The 21,068-nt window shown below is 39.9% G+C and overlaps 1 protein-coding gene across 1 annotated transcript in view; it reads right to left on the reverse strand.

Moving 5' to 3' along the window:
* Positions 1-21,068, reverse strand: part of LOC126354623 (cilia- and flagella-associated protein 45-like) — a 168,917-nt gene that overhangs the window by 59,632 nt on the left and 88,217 nt on the right. The window contains exon 4 of the mRNA XM_050004387.1: positions 7,603-7,792. Coding sequence (XP_049860344.1) covers positions 7,603-7,755 — 153 coding nt within the window. The 5' untranslated portion in view covers positions 7,756-7,792. The remainder of the gene's footprint in view (positions 1-7,602; positions 7,793-21,068) is intronic.

The following is a 21,068-nucleotide window of genomic DNA, read 5'->3' on the forward strand; positions in this document are numbered from 1 at the left end:
TGTGACTTCTCAATAGTGCCTGCAACAAGTTCAGGTATTCAAGAAGAATATTCTAGTCATTTCAAGGCTACACACAGTAGCAAATCTTCTCTCACTTAACCTACAGTGACTGCTACCAGACTTTACATCTCCGAACTTCTCATCGACTTCGACTCTGATGAGCATTCTACAAAGCTTCCACCTCTGCTGGTCCCAATTCCAAGAACAATGTTTTCATATATGTTGCCTGCCTCATTCCCTCTGATGAAAAACCTGTGGCAGGTATAGGTTCTGACATCAACCCTCTACTGATTGACAGCTCATTGACAAAGGACTAACCTATGACATTTTAGCCACACCAAGCTACCAGATCATTGATCACAGTGCACAAATTGATGACCTAAGCTGTGCAACAATCACCATCTTGCCACCTCACATGGACATTCTCTTTTAAGGACAGCACAAAACCAGACCTAGCAATAGACTTTTTATGCTAATTCCACCTCTCCTTGGTCATACAACAAGCCACACTCCTGTACTTTAATAAGGGCTGCTGTATCCTAGGACCTTCCCCATCAAGACAAACAACAGGAAGACTACCATACAACCATCGACATACCCAAGCAGTGTGCCTCCTCAGCTGAAGACCTCTTGGTGACTCACCAACACCCAATGACTGCTGTGCATCACTGGACACATTCCGTATGAGGAACATGTTGCTCCTGCAAAGTAATGAAGACAAATCTACTGCCCTCACCCAGATGTGAAAGCAGCTCATGATCTTGTCACTTAACTGTCATGACAATGCGTGGCCCCAGTCTCACCAATCAGTCACGTCCACCCAACATCCAATCATACACACTGCCCACTCCAATGAGTCACACCCAACCAACATCCAAAAATGTTTACTACTCAGTCTTCCCAGCACGCACATTGCCACTGACACTGAGCACTCAGCAAAGCACACGTTAGTACAACATGCCCTGCCTCGCCATCCAGCTACCCTGCTGCTGGCATAATTGGGCACACCCCTCCAGCTCTACAGCACATCATTGCCACATCTCTTCCACACTGCTCTCCACCTTGTAGCTCAACTGCTGCCTGTAGCTGATTTTCATATGACAACACTGATTCCACTGGTAATGTTTACCTGTTTTGTGTTTGACAACAGCTACCACAGGCTCATGATGCTCTATGATGCCTTTTTAATCATTTTCAAGCATGCAATCACCCACCACTGACAACTACAGCACCTCTTCCTGACACAAGTTTGCAACAACGCCACCAGACTCTGTGACTGCATCTTCATCTATACCAACTTGAACAATGACCCAAAACACGCTGGTACCCTGCATTCCTAGCTCCAAATGGCCCCAATTCTGTCATGGATGGCTTCTGTACAGACAACGAATATTGATTTTCACTCCAGCAAATGAATTAGAAGCTCACATCAACCACACATCCCCCTCCATTCCTTTGATCAGATCAAAGTCTCTCTGTCACATGGAGCCAATATCCTCACCATTGAAACCCTGCCCCCACCTCTCTGATCATACCACCGGCATCTGTGTGGTCACACTGGGTGTTTCCACATCAGCTTCAGCCAAACCACCTGTTCAGCACTCATACTACACCCACTGTGACTTCGAGAGATGATCCAATCGTGTTTCATGGAAGTGCCAGGTAGGGTGCGACTAGTCATGAGCATCTGGAAAATATCACTTTGAGAAATGATTTGGTCATGATTATGGAAGTCCCAGCCATGGCATGAGCAGTCATTCACATCAGTACCCACCACTGAAGCAGTCACTGATCCCACTTTTGTCTCCCTCCAGTGCTCCACACTGTGGGAACATTCGCTGGGATATACATCACTGACGTCACAAAGTTACAAAAAATATTATTTTTCGTTACCAGTTATTGCCTTTCCTGTAGACTTACCCTGTTCTCTCCCTTCAGTCAAGGATATGGCTGATGTTCTAAATGAACCCATTGACTGATACAAATGAACCTACTGCATTCCATGGAGAGTGCAGCTTTGTTGTCACACTGCTACCAGAGCTGGAGGACTATGTTCCAGGTGTACTATCTTTGTACTGGTTCTGCCTTATGGTCTGGCTCCCCTGAGTTGAATATTCCTGGTGTGTTGGACATGACAGTTTTGTTTGCCGATCTGGGTTTAAATGCCCCCTATAGAAAATAAATATGGTTCCTATAACAACTAAAATTTTTCATTTTATAACTCTGGGAATAAAACATTCCATAAACAGACACAGAGGTATGCCAATACTGTTTCGTGCTTAAGTTTTTAATATGATGTTAGGAGCCTATGTAGAAAGTGGTGTGTCACTTATGTCTTCAATAAAGCTGCTGTCCTATATATATTCACAAGTGTAATAACTCATGGAAAGGATGGCCCTATCAGTGATATCGCTCTAATACATCTGCAGTCATTAGGAATCACACCAATAACTTATTTGAAGACTTACCAAGCGGGAAAACGCCGGCAGACAGGCACATGAACAAAACACACAAACACACACACAGAATTACTAGCTTTCGCAACCGATGGTTGCTTCTTCAGGAAGGAAAGGGAAAGACGAAAGGATGTGGCTTTTAAGGGAGAGGATAAGGAGTCATTCCAATCCCGGAAGCGGAAAGACTTCCCTTAGGGGGAAGAAAAGGACAGGTGTACACTCGCGCACACACACACATGCACACATATCCATCCGCACTGCCGGCGTTTTCCCGCTTGGTAAGTCTTGGAATCTTTGTTTTTAATATATTTTTCCCATGTGGAAGTTTCTTTCTATTTTATTTACAATAACTTATTTGCTTAGAATTCGCTGATTCTATTCACAAATTGTCAGTGTCTTGGTTGAGCACACCCGCGGTTGACTAATAAGAAAATTATCATCCGATTTTAAGAAAACTATATGGTGAAAAATTTTATTCTTTCACATCTTACAGTATGAGAACTTCTCTCAATAAATGGCTGAATTTCGATTTGTTAGTCATCTTAGTTACTGTACTGCATCGCATTAAATGAGACACTGAATGAAATTTTAAGATTTTTGCACAGTAGACTTTGTGTGTGGTTCATTTTATAACACTAATAGCAGCATACAAAATACAGCTAACATTTTGAAACTGTATTTAAAGCTGAAAGCAGACTGATATATCTCACCATTCTCAAGATATTAGTTTTTATTTCTATGGGTGAGTCACACAAACTGTCAGTGATGTGTTTCAGTGGACTTGTTGACCACTATGAAATACGTATCATTCAATATTATGAAAACTATTTGGTGAAAATATTTGATTCTCTTGCATCTTAAAGTATGATTTATTCACACAATAAATAAATAAACTTCTTTTCATTATTTGTCTTAGTGCTACATCTAATCAAATAAAGCATTGCACAATATTTCAAGATTTTTGCGGAGGTAAAAATACACTGAGAAGACTTTGTGTATGGTTCATTTTATGACACTGATTACTGCATAAAAATATAGCTAACATTTTGAAATTGTATTTAAAAGCGAGAGCAGAGTAATATACTCAAGATATTCTCAAGATATTGGTTTTTGTATTTATGGACAGAATGCACCCATTGTGCGCAGACTTCTGTCCATGCACAACACGTATCACGTGGTTGTAACAGCCATCATGTTTCATAAATGGTTCAAGATATTGAAACAAGAAACAAGGTTTTTTTGCAAATGATAGCATGTAAAAAGATGTGATATATTGGCATTTGATTAAGACTCTATGCTAGTTTTGTCTAATGAGATATAGACATAACTATATTGTTTTCTGTTGTAAAGATGTACTTCACTTAAAAGGATGTAATACATAGTTAAGAAATAATATTGTGGCATTACACACATTAATATTTATGATATTCTATGTATTGTATGTGGGATACTCAACTTTAATTGAGAGCTCTTTGTTGTTATATCACAAGATGTAATTACTATGTTGCTAAATTTTTAATTATTTCAGTTTCAATCCAGATCTTTGTTTATTTACAACCTTTAGAATGATTACAGCAACATGTACTGATGTCGGCTTGCCAACTAGTCTCTCCAGCAACACTATTTGAATGGTTTTTATATGGAGGCATCTGATACTCTGCTTAAGTTTCTTTTATCGGTGATGCCAAGTATCAGGAGTAGTTGCCTGTCACCATCTACATCATTTATTCCTCTGTACAACCACATTGGCACTTCTACTTCTGCTTCTTTCACTGTTAATAATGAAGATGGAAACCACAATACAAATAAGATCACAGCAGCAAATGAACATAGGCCAAATGATGGAAACCCGGTGAGCACTCAGGGTGGAAATGCAGCTACTTGGCTGCTCTATCTGGCCACTAAATGACTCATGCATTAATGCATCTGAAGCTCAGAAGGACCCAAGCAGCTTGCTGTGTTAACAAGTCAGGAGCACAAAGGCAGTGACAAGGAGGTGTAAATATACATATCTAAAGCACCTAATGGAAGGATGAAAGGCACACATAAGGGCATCCAGAACACCCTGGGACAGTAACAGTGGAATGAGTTAACACGTCCAGAAAAGTCAAAGGGTTTTTCCTATTGAGTCACATCTGTTCCACTCCTTTCCTCTCTTCTTCCAGATAAGAGATCCTGTGGCATCAATTTATAAGCTGTCTATTTGTGCCTCTGTTCTTTCTACTCAGAAAATACATATTATTCCAGAACTGATCAAAACTAATGTCATTTGTGTAAAATCTACAACTCTATGGATCTGTAACCAAATTCTACCATAGGTCTACAATAATAGAGGAAGCATAATACACTCCTGGAAATTGAAATAAGAACACCATGAATTCATTGTCCCAGGAAGGGGAAACTTTATAGACACATTCCTGGGGTCAGATACATCACATGATCACACTGACAGAACCACAGGCACATAGACACAGGCAACAGAGCATGCACAATGTCGGCACTAGTACAGTGTATATCCAACTTTCGCAGCAATGCAGGCTGCTATTCTCCCATGGAGACGATCGTAGAGATGCTGGATGTAGTCCTGTGGAACGGCTTGCCATGCCATTTCCACCTGCCGCCTCAGTTGGACCAGCGTTCGTGCTGGACGTGCAGACCGCGTGAGACGACGCTTCATCCAGTCCCAAACATGCTCAATGGGGGACAGATACGGAGATCTTGCTGGCCAGGGTAGTTGACTTACACCTTCTAGAGCACGTTGGGTGGCACGGAATACATGCAGACGTGCATTGTCCTGTTGGAACAGCAAGTTCCCTTGCCGGTCTAGGAATGGTAGAACGAAGGGTTCGATGATGGTTTGGATGTACCGTGCACTATTCAGTGTCCCCTCGACGATCACCAGAGGTGTACGGCCAGTGTAGGAGATCGCTCCCCACACCATGATGCCGGGTGTTGGCCCTGTGTGCCTCGGTCGTATGCAGTCCTGATTGTGGCGCTCACCTGCACGGCGCCAAACACACATACGACCATCATTGGCACCAAGGCAGAAGCGACTCTCATCGCTGGAGACGACATGTCTCCATTCGTCCCTCCATTCATGCCTGTCGCAACACCACTGGAGGCGGGCTGCACGATGTTGGGGCATGAGCGGAAGACGGCCTAACGGTGTGCGGGACCGTAGCCCAGCTTCATGGAGACGGTTGCGAATGGTCCTCGCCGATACCCCAGGAGCAACAGTGTCCCTAATTTGCTGGGAAGTGGCGGTGCGGTCCCCTACAGCACTGCGTAGGATCCTACGGTCTTGGCGTACATCCGTGCGTTGCTGCGGTCCGGTCCCAGGTCGACGGGCACGTGCACCTTCCGCCGACCACTGGCGACAACATCAATGTACTGTGGAGACCTCACGCCCCACGTGTTGAGCAATTCGGCGGTACATCCACCCTGGCCTCCCACATGCCCACTATATGCCCTCGCTCAAAGTCCATACACTGCACATACAGTTCCCGTCCACGCTGTCGCGGCATGCTACCAGTGTTAAAGACTGCGATGGAGCTCCGTATGCCATGGCAAACTGGCTGACACTGACGACGGCGGTGCACAAATGCTGCGCAGCTAGCACCATTCGACGGCCAACACCGCGGTTCCTGGTGTGTCCGCTGTGCCGTGTGTGTGATCATTGCTTGTACAGCCCTCTCGCAGTGTCCGGAGCAAGTATGGTGGGTCTGACACACCGGTGTCAATGTGTTCTTTTTTCCATTTCCAGGAGTGTATATTTAACTAATTAGGAAAGAAAAGAGTTTGTTCAACTTCATTCTGGGAAGTAGCAGAGGTAACAGATTGTGAAAAAGTGTTGTGAAGAAACAGATGTGGTGCAGATAAATAAATGTTCAGGAAGGATCTGCAAAGAGAGCCAAGTGTTATTCGGCAGCTAATATATCTTCCCAAGAAACAGGATGCTAGAAAGCAGCACTCAAAGGATGGTTGAAAAAGTTATCTTCCCAGATGCCAAATGACTAGCATAGCTGTTACATGCAGATGACTAACAACAAAATAGAGTCTTACTACTTGAGAACATATGAAGATAACTCATGACTGCATAAAAGGAGCATGCATCCCCTTTTCATCAACACAGATATTACATGGACAATCAGCTGTTGGAAGATATAACCACACTAGTAATGACCAGAAAAACCCTTGCTTTAATAGACTGTGAGGGAATTCCTCATTCAAAAAGCTGAAAGAAAGTAAGAGGAAATGAGAAATAATGGAACTTAACTGATGGCAGATAAAAGAAATAAAGCAGCGTTGAGTTCGGGAATTGACACACCAGCACAGATTTGGGGCCTGGCCAGCTACATTGTACTGACAGTGCATTTAGTACTTGCCATTAGCATAATACAACTCCAATTTTCTCCTGTGGCTACAAAACAGTAACTCTAAAAAACCAGATATGATAAAATTTAATAAGACTCTAAAAGATGCTCAGAATTCCATGCAAATTGAGATACAATATTACTGCAATCCTACTCTACCACAAACAGCGTTACCCCATATTAACAATATGAGTACACATTAATAAGTTGGTTTTCAATATTACTTATCCTCACAAATTTAATTCAAGTATTTTTACATCAACAAAAAGAGTTAATGCATAGTGTTAATTTGCATGCACATGCAGCCTACACATTAAAAAAATTGTAGCACTCAAGCTATTTACCACACCTGGGAAGAAAAACTCACTGTTTGATGCAGAAATATTAATTCTACGACCACACAATGTAGTTAAGCTAAAAAAAGCCTGAAAACGAAATGTAAAATATATACAGTAACTCTGGAATGCTTCACAAACATGTCCACTCAGTTTCTTCTCTAAATTGTATTTATGTGTTTTCATAAGAGACAAATATTAAATAATTTTCTTATGCCTGCCCAGCTTCCTGCCCCACCTCCCTGCAAGTCTGCCCCACCCACCCCACACACAAAAGATACACAAAACCACTTTCGAATTGTTTTGATCTGTTTGTCATTTTTGAACTATGCAGGCAAGTCAGCTGTAGCAGTCTCATAACAAGCATGAATTTTAATCACTGAGTCGACATAAAGTATTTTATTTGGTTCTCTTTTATGTATGTGTTATTTACATTACCTGTTCAATATATTTTGCTTCTTTAAGTCTTTCAGATTCATTATCTTTCATTTGCTTCATAATCTGTTGTACATATTCATATTTTTGACAATCTTTCTTCTCTTTTTGACGCTCTTCTTCTTTCAATCCTCGTAAACGTTCTTGTTCCATCATATGGTCCAGCTTCAGTTCATTCTCTTCTAGCTCCTTCCTGCAGGGAGAAATTTTGCAGGCCATTAAATAATACATTTAAATAAATGCTTCATAGGTTTATGCTAAATAAAATTAGAATTAACTATGATCACTATGCTGCCGAATAAAAAGAGAAATCCTACAATACCAAGTACATGTAAACAAATTCTCTCTCTCTCTCTCTCTCTCTCTCTCTCTCTCTCTCTCCCTCCCCCCCCCCCCCTCTATACTGCATGTACACACACACACACACACACACACACACACACACACACACACACACACACACCACATCACACCGACATGGCGACATGGTAAAGAAAATAGGGTCCTACGTGGACCTGCCCTTTCAAGCATTTATACTGCTTAAAAGTTATTCAGGTTATGTTTCCACTCCAGACCTGGCACATCTGCAACTGGTGCTGGCATACTAGATACTGAGCAATCAGCATCAAAGCAGTCATGCAACACTTTTTATGCATTTTGTGCCACTGAAATGAATCTGGTGCATATGTGCACATATAGGAACATGATGCATGAGCATTCTTGCCTCTGGTATTCAGTGATAACAATGTGAAAAATTAAAAATGGAAGCATAATCAAATTTTTACTGCTAAATTATACCAAATGGTGTTTCTAACTTACTCTTAGGAGTTCATTAATATACTCTGGGTCATCCACAAATTCCCAATAGATTTCAAACCTTATGTAAATAATAAGATTTTACACTATTCTCAAACACCATTCGGCAGTGGCAATAAGATTAAAATTTTAGCTATGAACCACTTATAAGTCTATTCAGACATCATCTGAGCTGTAACTGGTAAGGTAGAGTTTGGAGCAATCAACTGTATGCTTGTGTCTTCAGCATACCCTAAGTTTTTGAATCACCTTTTAAAATCTTTGAGAGATCAATTCACACAGTTTACAACTCCACAAATAAAGAACTGAAATCCTGTTCTTCACATACGTGCAATGTATTCAGTTGCATATGCAACTCATTATTATCACAGTGGATTTTTCTTTTTTTTAAATTGAATGAAATAAATTATATGAAATAAGTTATTGTCAGACCCCTTTACAAGAAAGGTAGAAAGATAGATATAAATAACTACTGACCAGATTCTCAAAGGCACTGCACAAAATTATGCAAGCAAGAACCATAATACACCTCTATGAAAATAAAATGCTTAGCCAGTCTCAGCTAGGTTTTCAAAACGATCTCCCAACAGAACATGCTGCTTTTTAATTCACAAATCAATATAAAACAATGCTTTAGTGACAAAATACTGACAAATGGTATTTTCTTTCACTTGCCAAAATCACTTGGTTGAGCAGTTCACAGTATTACCCCTGAGAAGCTCACATATTATTGTACCAGAGGCCTTGCAGCTTCATTCTAACTTTGTTCTAGATAATTCTAACTAAATGGATGCTAGAGTGTTGTATTAAGAAACATAGGGAGTATATGCTGTGAAAAAGCATCTTAAGGATGGGGTATAATGATTACAGGTGTACCAAAGAGTTCGATATTTGGTCCACCCTTGTTCTTGTTATTTAAAAATGATCTTCCATCAAATACCAAAGAAGCAGAAATAGTTCTCTTTGCTGATGATGCAAGTATTATAATCACATCAAATAGAGTAGTTTCAACACTTGAAAATGTGAATGACATATCTCGAAAAGTAATAACTAGTTCTCTGCAAACAGACTGTCACTCAATTTAGACAAAACACAAGACATGCAATTCAGTATTACACAAGGTCTGACCACACTATTAGAAATAATTCATGAGGGTAAATCAGTAAATTAAACATAATATTCTAAATCTTTCTTTGTTTATATTGATAAGATCCTGAACTGGAAGTCACATGTTACAGACTGTCTTAAACATATAAATTTTGAAGCTTTTGCATTATGAGTAGTATCAGATTTTGGAGATGAAAATGTCAAAAAGTTGACTTACTTTTTCTACTTTAATTCCCTAATGTCTTATTGTACCATATTCTGGGATGACTCATCACTGAGGAAATAGGTGTATGTTCCATACAAGTGTGTGATAAGACTAATATATGGTGTACATTCTAGAACATTGTGCAAAAAGCTCTTTAAGCAGTTGAGCATACTGACATCAGTCTTGGATTAGCCTACATTTACTCATAAATGCAGTTTGTTATCAACAATCAGCCAAATTGAAGACAACAGTAAGACTCACAAAAATAACAGTAGGAAGAAGAATGATCTATACTATCTATCACTCAGCCTTAGTTTGATATATACACAGTCTAACAAAAAAAGTGAGGCACTCACAAGGAGAGGAGAAAATGGAATGAAACTTCATGAGTTGAGAGGTTATGTGATGTTATTTCAGTGATAACAAAATCAAGGCAAATTTACACAGATCTTGGAGTATGGGTCCATACCCCCTGGCTGCATGCTTTGATTTGGTTGGTAACAGCATCATTAAGCTATTGTATCCTCTCTGAGATAAGGTAGCCCACAATTGTTATCCTGGTTACTGGGACTGGAACAGAGTTGACATCCAAGCTGCTCCCAATCATATTCTATCAGGGACAATCTGGGGATCTTACTGGCCAAAGGGGTACCTCAACATCACACAGACAGTTCACAGAGATATGTGCAACATGCAGACAAGCATTGTACTGTCAAAAAATGGCAGCACAATGCTGTTGCAAGAGAGGTAACACATGAGGAGGACACAGGATGTCTGTGACATAATACTGTGACATTAAAGTCCATGACCCGAAGTCGTATCCAATGGTTTCCCTAACCATAACACCAGGAGTAGCACCATCGTGCCTCCCAAAAGTGTTGGAAGAACAGCATCTCTTTCTAGCTCACCACCATGCTTATCAATGATGGTCATACAATGCAATTCTGTTCAACAGAATTCCATGCTTCTCAGTCTCAACACCACCCCAAATTCAGATGTGTGTGTTGTGATGTTAATGGCAGCTATTTATTTAGCACTACTTTTACTAAACAGATCTGCAGCACAAGGTAAAGGTATAATGACTGCACTTATATTTTAGCAATTTTGCAGTGAATACAATAAACAGAAACAAAAAGACTGCATCAGTTACAGCCACTTACTACTCCCTCCCCAGTGACAGTGTTTGTATATTTCTTTGGGAAGTGTGCTGTGTGACCAGACCATGTGCGAGTTCTGGCTTGGTTGTGATACTATGAAGGTTTAATGATTGGAGCTGGTTGTTTACTTGAAGTTGACATGGGTGATCTGGGATTCATACTCTTCAGCAGAAAGTCTGGTTTGAGCCTGTTAATGGAGATAGTCATCTGATTATGAGGTGTTTCAACAGCAAAGTGCTTTTCAGAGTGTGAATGTCCCAGATACTGCCTATCATAGATAGGTTGTAAAAGTGTATCTTATGAATAAAAGTGAACAGATCAGGAGTTCAGTATAGATGAAGACGGATGCTGTAGCATCCCAAACACTTACTGGGTTATGTGATGCCATATGCTTTTTGGGGTGAAGTAATGGTGTAGATAGAAAAAAACCAACTGGAAGTATAGCTCTCATACCCTAAATCATCTCTGGTGCAGTGGTGTTATATTATGGAGTCACACACGCACAGAGACCCATTAGAAAAGTTAGTAACTTGTCAAGCCAGTCATCTGAAAGTCAGGCTCTTAATGTTGCCTTGATGTTGTGATGCCACTGTTCAACCATGGTGTTTGATGTTGGATGGCAATCAGTGGTTTTGATGTGGTGTATACATATGGTCGTGTCAGGTAAGTGAAGTACTGACAACCAACCTGTCATCTTCTGTAAGTGGTGATGATTTTTTGGACTCCAAAATATGCAGTCCATGATGAGAAGAGTGACCTGGCAACATTCCCTAAAGGATGTTCTTCAGTGGAACTGCCATTGGCCAACATTTAAACCTGTCAATCCATTTTAAGATATATGTGGAGATATATGTGAGAGAAAGTTAATGGTCACACCAGGTCAACAACCTTGTAATGGAGTTTATATTTCTTTGCATCAGTTACAGCTACTGGTGCAATGTTTGCTCACAATGTGACAAAGTAATCACTTAATTTGGCAACCAATTATTTGAAAGTGTTACCATTTCGTCAAAGCTATTTTCTAGAACTCACTTTCATTTGGATCACTATTTTTGTTTCTTTCTTGTTTGATAATGTTTTAAATGGTTGTTTACATATTCTTGAAGTGTTTTATTTTTGTGCATAGTGATGTGTTTTGTCATATGTTTGTTTACATGGCCATCTTCCACAGCAGCTGCTACAATCTGTTAATATAGGTTATCTGTCTTGAACTGACTGCAATTTAATTAAGAAGAATTACACCAGATGCACTTCATTTTTACTTTTGAAGCATCTTCCTTGGTTATTGGTGTTTCTTTACATATTCTGCTCCTACCCTCCTTGCTAGCAGGGCTGGCATCGAAAGGCTTCATTTCACATTTGCACTTGGCAGTTTTTGCCTTTCTGGAGTATCTCCTGTGCTGCATTATTTACATTTCACTTTCTTAATGTGAATGAGTAACAATTTAAACAGTTTAAGAAAGTGAAGTGTAAATAATACAGGGCAGGAAATACTGCAGAATGGCAAAAATTGTCAAGTGCACACGAGAAATGAAGCCTTTCGATGCCAACCTCTGCTAGCAAGGAGGGAGGGAGCAGAATATGTAAAGAAACACCATAACCACAGATAATGCTTTAAACATAAAAGCAAAATATATCTGTTGTAATTCGTTTTAGTTAAATTGCAGTCAGCTAAAGATGGATAATCTATAGTAAAAGATGATGTGTTTCACTTTCTCAAAAATGTACTGGTAGATTTTACAATACTGGTGATCATGGATTTTCAACTCTTGACAAAAGATTATACTCTGAATCAAGTACGGGTCTCTTCTTCTCAAACAAGATACTTTAATCACAGAAATTATCTATCACTTAAACTCGCTTCTGTTCAATTTTAACCTTGTCCGTTTTAGGGGAAAACAAGACTGAAAATGCTGTTTAAGAAACATTTAAATTCTGCTTCTACACTGTATTCTTTGTAAATTTGTCCCCAGCATTTTTCCTGTAACTTGTCTGTAAACAGCATGGCCGAGTCATTGTTTACCATCCTGCAATACTACCCTTTTCTTTTGGAACTAATCAGTATATTTTATGGCTAACATTTCACAATGATTAGTTATGTGTACTTCTGGCATTGCCAGTTTGAATTTAGCCATAGCACTTCCACACAGTACCCTCAACAGAGGGTTACCTTAGTGTAGTGATAAAGTTGGACAGTAGAACAAATGAATTGCTCCATACAGAAAGGGCTTCAGTCACAAAATCGTGAAAATGAGATTATGATGTAAATCACATCTTTATGGCTGTTATCATTCTGAGCAAAAATGTATTCCATCAAGTGCTTGGAAATACACAAACTGAAGCTTCTTGTTTTGAGTTATATGCAGAAAGGAATTCAGTCCAGGACTGAAGCCCTTCTTGCTAAGCAACTGCATTTCAGCCACGAAGTTGGACACTTCACACGGAAATGTTAACTTCAATGTGCAGGGCATGTTGGCTAAGCTGCACAACTTATTAGGTGGAAGAAAACAGCTGAAAGTGTATGTTATTAACCTACACATTCGTTTGTTGACAATATTTCCAGTTTTATTTCTGAAAGCTTTGGAAGGTGCCACTGTATCATGACAAGAAGAAAGTAGACAAGGGAAGAAAATGAAAAGGAATCCTTCAATATGGAAGAGGAATATTTCAAAAACAGCAAGGCTAAAAGGCCAAGAATATATTAACTATAAAGGACAACGCATACCAGCTAAAATTACAGGATGTGACTGCAGGTAATTTTTAATTATATTGGATGTTACTGACAGTTTTTTGAACACTGTAACTAGTGTTTGAAATAAACTTTATTATGGATTGTCCATGACACTGCTCTTGTTCATCACTCACATTTTAGCATCGTCTCTGCTAGTATGGCAATCAATTGAGAATATGTTTTTATATAGGATTCTTTTATGTTTTCAGGTGCAAGAGGTTCAAGTGTTTTCAAGACATCAGTGCAGATGAAAAGGAATCTATTTTAGTACAGCTTCATAACTTGCCTTCTAAAGATGAACAAGATGTTTATATTCAGTCACTTATAGACATACATAACATCCAGCGACGTAGACCTAGAAAAGACGATTCAATTTAACAAGTCGACAAAGTATGTAATTGTGGGTAACATCAAAAGGAAGGTATGTTACAAAACATTTCTGGCTCTTCTAGCTTCAACTGACAAGATAGTGAAATGACTGAGAAAGCTGTCTATATCAGATCAGAGACCACGTGATAAAAGGGGGAAAGCTCCCAGTGTAAACACTTTGTCAGCCGAAGTTAGACAACTCACGAGAGAACACATTAATAGTTACCCAATAAGAGAAAGCCACTACAGTGGGAGAACAACTAAGTATTTAGATGCAAGACTCAATATTAAGTTGATATATAAAATGTTCAAGGAGAAACATACTGACGTTAAATGTAGCTGCCAGACATTTGCTTTGTTTTTCAATGAAAACTGCTGTCATTTGGACAACCTCTGGTAGGTTCATGCTGCTTGTGTGAAGAATTATGAGTTAAGATTCGAAATCCCCATATTAATGATGTGGCAAAATGGAGTGCAGTGGCTGAGTTGATGGTGCACAAGAGATGGGCTAAAAAATTCTATAATAAACTTGAAGCGGAAACTGAAATGAAAGATAAATGCCACGTATTATCTCTGGCCATAGATTTTATGCAGAACATTCAGTTACCAGTGATCCCTGTCCAGGAGTCTTTTACGTGCATGTGTTTTGCATTCATGATATCGAGAAAAATAAAGCTAAAATATACATTTATCACGAGGGAATTGCCAGGAAAGATGTAATGAGGCCTTTCTTATATAATCCTGCAGGACATTCCTGCTGAAATTACATAGCTACATTTGTATTCCAATAACTGTGCATGGCAGAATAAGAACCATACTTTAGTAAGGCTGCTTCTGTTTTTAACAGATACTGGCCGATTTAAACAAATTGAGCAGTTATTTCCAGTCAGTGGTCACTTTTTTCTGCCCTGTGACAGGGATTTTGCTACAATCAAATGCACCCTTAGAAGGCATGATTGACTATATTTTGTGCATGAAATAACCAAACTGATCATAGAAAGGAGCACATCTGTGAAAACAGAGGATATTTTGGATTTAAAGAACTGGTGCCCAATTCTTTATAAAAACAACTGCATATCAGACGAAACTATACCAAAGTCAGTACCATGAGACCAGAAAGTACATTTTGGAATCAGTACAATGATGCACTTTTCATACAGTAGCCTACTCTGTAGATGTATAGTAAGATCCCAGTGTATTGATGTTATTGTGAAACACACATTCTGTCTGTGTCAACCTGGCCAATAGTCACATTCTACTTTTCCACCCAACTGTGCATATCCCATGGAGAAAGTGTGAATAAAAGCAGCAAAAATTAATGACATTACTAGACTACTACCATATATAACAAATGAACATGAAGAATTCTACCACGAACTGACACATTGGCCCACAAATGATGTTGTTAACAGTGAAGAGCAAGATGACTAAGGAAACTCAAAAATATGTATTGAATTGTTTTTCTTCTCAGTTATTTTCTTAATAAATATTGATTGAAGACCAGTTGTTTTGCTTGATCTAATGCTCATGATCGTTTCACATTCCTAAACTATAAGCATATCCTCAAAGTAATAAACAAATCATTATATTTTCCTCAAGAAACTTCTAAAAGCATGAAAATCTATTTTGGTCCATCGCCAAAAAACTTTTTTTTTTCCTAAATTAAAACACTTTAAATGCCTGTAAACTCTGTAAGGACCTTGATACTTGGTCAATAAACAACATATATTTTTTCTCTTAGCTTTGACCTCATACTCTAGTGTCTAGATTTTTTTTTTTCTTTTTTTTGTTTGCTCGAAACTATGTACAATGGATTGAGGCCCCTTCTGCAAGGAATGATTCATATGCAGTTGCTTTATAACTGTGTATGGCATTTTACAAGGTTCTGTCATTGTTCTTTTCTTGTCTCTGGCAATGACTTACTTAGATATGTGGCATATCAAATGGCACAGTACATTGAGAACACTACTGTCGTCTGTGTTACTAAATAGCTACAATGGACACTGGTCCCATTTGCAGGTTGCTTATCTAACAGCATTCAGGGATAACAAACATTTGATGTTTGGTATTTCATATAATTATTAGAAATTTAAAATGTTACCATAATCTACTCTTCAAGAGGTTTAATCTTACATTTAAAGTTTAACAAAATAATACAAGTATTGAACTCTGAAAGTGTATATGTCTTGAAGGAGCATAAATCACATCACACAAATTACCCTGACTGTATTCATGAAGTATTTGAGAATGGGAGCACTTACCTACTTCCAATGAACTTAACACATAATTTCAAACCTTTCTGAAAATTTTTCTCACTGATGCCCCACACATTTTCAGTTTTCATGCAGCAAAGTTAAGCATCAGGCATGATGTTTTAATTTATTACAGCTTTACTGCTGACTCTACTCATAACTCAATTTTCACAAAGTATCCACACATACCACTGAATGTAGATGCAAAATTATATCATTATATTACTCACAGTTCAGGAGATTTGATATCATAAACATTGAAATGGGTGAAAACTACTTTTTGTTAAAACAGATTGCAAATTACCCTAACTATACTCATCCAGTGTGTTTTATTTTTTCATTAGTCTCTGGGTGAACAATCCAAAACTAATGAAACCATCATAATTAGGGTTTTGCATCTTTAACCATAAAGGATGTACATGCTTAATATTAAATATTTAATGTGAGAACTCATTTGTAAAGTACTCAGGTGTTTGAAGCTCTTTTACACATGGGGATTACATTCTTTAAAGCATTGGGGATGGATTACTGGTTACTGAATAATCCAGCATCGAAGGATTACAGCAGTACTGTGGATGTGGTGCATAATGTAAATGGTTCAAACCAGGAAAAGAAAAAAAATTAATTCTTTACTTTATATGATTCGAAGTTAAGCTGGAGCTCACAGATGCCTGTTGAGTTTCAATTGGGCTTCTATAATATAACTACTATGGCGGCTCCCTAAAGTCTAAAACTTCACGAGTTCCAAAGTCTGCTGTATCAGGCAACTCTCCCCTTGCAGTTGCATCTAGACATTCTCCAAAGCACCCATGCCATAGTGGACACGTGCCAACAGGAATGTCTTTCCCCCTCCCACTATCACAATCTGCCTAACATGGCTTCTGGCCAGATTTCCTGTCTGCGTGCAAGGCAGGTATTCTTCAGAGTGTGTTGGCAACGAATCCTTGTTGCAGTATCTGTACACATGCTTCTCCTTTCATTTGTGAACCAGATCTTTCATTTGTGAACTTGAACTTTCAATTTTGAACAAGTGCTTTTGTTTGTTGAGCAATTAGGACCCAAGGACTGCTGTATGATGGCTGTTGAGTGACAAATCTGGTGAGGCAGCCTTGTGCATTTGCTTAGGGCAGATAGCTTGTGAGTGCCTTAGCTTTCCTAGCAGGACCAGTTGCAATCTGCAGTTTATGGATCACATGCTACACCCCTTTTAGCTTTTCCAAGTCACTATAGAGAGCTACCTTCCAATTTTTGGAGGCCATTAATCCCATGTGCAGTGGTGCAGGTAAACACCCTGTACACTGTACTACTTTGTGCCAGTGCCGAACGTCCATGTGGACCATCCCATACAATTCTCACACAGTTTTGGACATTCCTCATGCATGACAGCACCTACACACTGTGTCTATTTTATTGTTACATTTCCTATAGCCTCTGCTAGGGATGAACTTTTAGTGTTTACATTGAACTTTCAAACTTCTGCACATCTTAGTGAAGGCCCCCATCTATGAACTTAACATGTGTTTGTTTCTCCAGTACTGATGAGCTGAGAACCTTTGCTGTGCAAATTGCACATTATACCTTCCACTTCATGTTTTTGTTAAATAATATATAGTAGTTTGTCTATTTCAATAAATAGCTAGTGTTGCCAAAAATTCATTCCCTCACCTTTTCGTTGATTCACTGGAAACTGGAACCTTGCATCATGCACTCATGTGATGCTATGCATCAATGCCAGCCAGTCCCCACTCTGCCCACAATACTCGAGCATTCACATCATTTTACAACAAAATGACAAAATGACAAAACATTTACCCAAGCATCTCCACGATGTCCCATCAGTCGTGTCCATTCACAGGTTAAAGTCAGCTTAGGTGCTCATCCTCTGTGCTGCCCATACACTGCTAACAGTTGAGGTCTCCCTGCCCACTTCCAATGCCTCTGATGTCACTGTTGATGCTAACATCAGTGCCACACGCAACACCACCAGCACCACTCTTGACACAATCTCCACCAGTGCTGCCAAACCACCAACCAGCACCTGGCACCCAAATCAAGCCATCTCACTCCCCTTCATTTTCCCTCCCACTGCCACTTTTCAAGCACATGGAGCCTGACACTGAGTATGCAGCGCCTGACACTGAGCCTAACGCATCACTGCCACCACCCAATGGATTCACAGACACTGCACCTTCAGCAGCCCTGCAGCCCTTGCCACGACTCCAAACACACCAGCACCTCAGAGTCAACGCCATATCCTACTGCCACGTCAGCCTCTCACTAGGGGATCTGGCAGATGGCAGAAACAGGAGCAGCAGGAATTGCTGGCACCTGCATACTCCAGTAACCACTACACCATACATGCTGGCCACATAGTGCTTAGCCATACATGCCCCACCTGTGACCAAGTAGTTCTAGGTGCTTCAGTCCGGAACAACGCAGCTGCTACAGTCGCAGCTTCAAATCCTGTCTGGGCCATGGATGTGTGCGATGTTAGGTTAAAGTAGTTCTAAGTCTCAGATGTTAAGTCCCATAGTGCTTAGAGCCATTTGAACCTTTTGAGCCCCACCTGCCCGAGTACCTGTGCCCCAACTCGCACTAAGTGAGACTGCAGCACATTGTAGTTCCTCATGCTGCCCAATTCCTCCTCCACACCTGCCTCTGTGCCATGCAGCAGCTTCTTTCCTGAATTGCAGCCCCATGTTGCATCTCAACAAGTGCACCTTTGATCATGTGGTCCAGCGCACCACCGTGCCAGTCACCCATCAGGTGTTCCAGACTACTGCCTGCCACCACGCACAGCACATCACTGCCATATGCCACTATAACCATTACACCACCCCAGCTGCCAGTGGTGGCCAGTTGTTTTCTCCTACTGCACTCTGCACTACAAAACCCCTTTGTAAACACATCAGCTGTTAACACCAGGCTGTCAGGCACAGCAAACCTCACCTGACACCCACCCATGCCATCATCAACAACACTCATCGCCACGGCATCCAGGCTAGTGTTTGATAACCTGGAGCTGCATCTGACGTTTTTACGCTGATGTCGTCCTGTCATCAAGATGAAGCAGGGGAGGGGGAGGGGGTGGGGGGGAGTGGGAACTGTGTGATGCCTCCATAAATTATAAAATTCTGTGAGTCCCACAGTCTGCCCTAGCAGATGACTCCCCCCTTGCAGTTGCACTCATGCCAAGTGAACCTCTACCAACAGAAATGTCCTTCTCCCCACTACTGCAAGCTACCAAACTGGGGCTTCTGCCCACTATTCCCACCCATGTGCAAGGCAGGCATTCTTCAGCATGTGCTAGAACTGAATGACTGATATAGCACTGGTGTGAATGGTCCTCCTTTCATTTGTGTACCTGACCTTTCATTTGTGAACTAGTGCTTTTATTTGTGAAACCAGTGCTTTTGTCTGTAAACCAGAGCTTTCAGTGAAGACCCAAGAGCCACCACATAATGACTATTTGAGGGCAAATCTGGTGAGTAAGCCTTGTGTGTTGCTCAGGGCAGACAGTTTGCGAGTGCCATAGCTGTCTGAGCAGAAACAGTTGCAATTCAGCAGTTTTTAGCTTTTCCAACTTGCTTTGGAGAGCCACTTCCTGATTTCTGGAGGGCCTTAATTCCATGTGCAGTGGAACAGATAAACACACTGTATATTTTACTGCTTTGTGCCTATTCCATGCATCCACAAGGACAGGCCTGTTAAATTCTCTTCCCACACGTGTAATAGTGCCTAGCCACTATGTCTTTTTTAGTTTCACTCATCATTTGCTGTCGCCTCTGCTAGCGATGGATGTATAGTTTAGATTAGTACTTATTCAACAGATCATGAATATGACACTTTGTAATGATGTGGAATGTGTCAGGTTAATAAAAGGTGTCTATACAAGATATTACATTAGGCAAAATATTACATGACACTTTTTTTTTTTTTTTTTGTGGAGGTTGGAAAGGTACCCACTTACTATATCCAAAAATTCATCTAATGAGTAGAAGGAGTTGCCATTAAGAAATTCTTTTAATTTCCTTTTAAATGCTATATGGCTATCTGTCAGACTTTTGATGCTATTAGGTAAGTGACCAAAGACTTTTGTGGCAGCATAATTTACCCCCTTCTGATCCAAAGTTAGATTTAACCTTGAGTAGTGAAGATCATCCTTTCTCCGAGTGTTGTAGCCATGTACACTGCTATTACCTTTGAATTCATTTGGATTGTCAATAACAATTTTCATAAATGAATATATATATTGTGAGGCTACAGTGAAGATTTCTAGCTCTTTAAATAAGTGCCTGCAGGATGATCTTGGATGAGCTCCAGCAACTATTCTGACTACACGCTTTTGTGCAATGAACACTCTTTTACTCAATGATGAGTTACCCCAGAATATGATGCCATATGAAAGCAGAGAATGAAAATAGTGTGGTAAGCTAATTTACTCAGATGTATATTGCCAAAATTTGCAATGACCCTAATAGCATAAGTAGGTGAACTCAAACGTTTCAGCAGATCCTCAGTGTGTTTTTTCCAGTTCAACCCCTCATCAATGCATACACCTAGAAATTTTTAATATTCTACCTTAGCTACCAATTTCTGATCAAAGTCTATATTTATTAATGGGGTCATTCCATTTACTATGTGGAACTGAATATACTGTGTTTTGTCAAAGTTTAATGAGAGCCCATTTGCAGACAACCACTTAATGATTTTCTAAAAAAACATCATTTACAATTTCACCAGTTAACTCTTGTCTGTCGGGTGTGATAGCTATACTTGTATCATCAGCAGCTTCGTGAATATAGAATGGCAAGTCATTAACATATATATTT

Source organism: Schistocerca gregaria, chromosome 3, assembly GCF_023897955.1.
Source record: "Schistocerca gregaria isolate iqSchGreg1 chromosome 3, iqSchGreg1.2, whole genome shotgun sequence".
In the NCBI taxonomy this organism is placed as follows: Eukaryota; Metazoa; Arthropoda; class Insecta; order Orthoptera; family Acrididae; genus Schistocerca; species Schistocerca gregaria.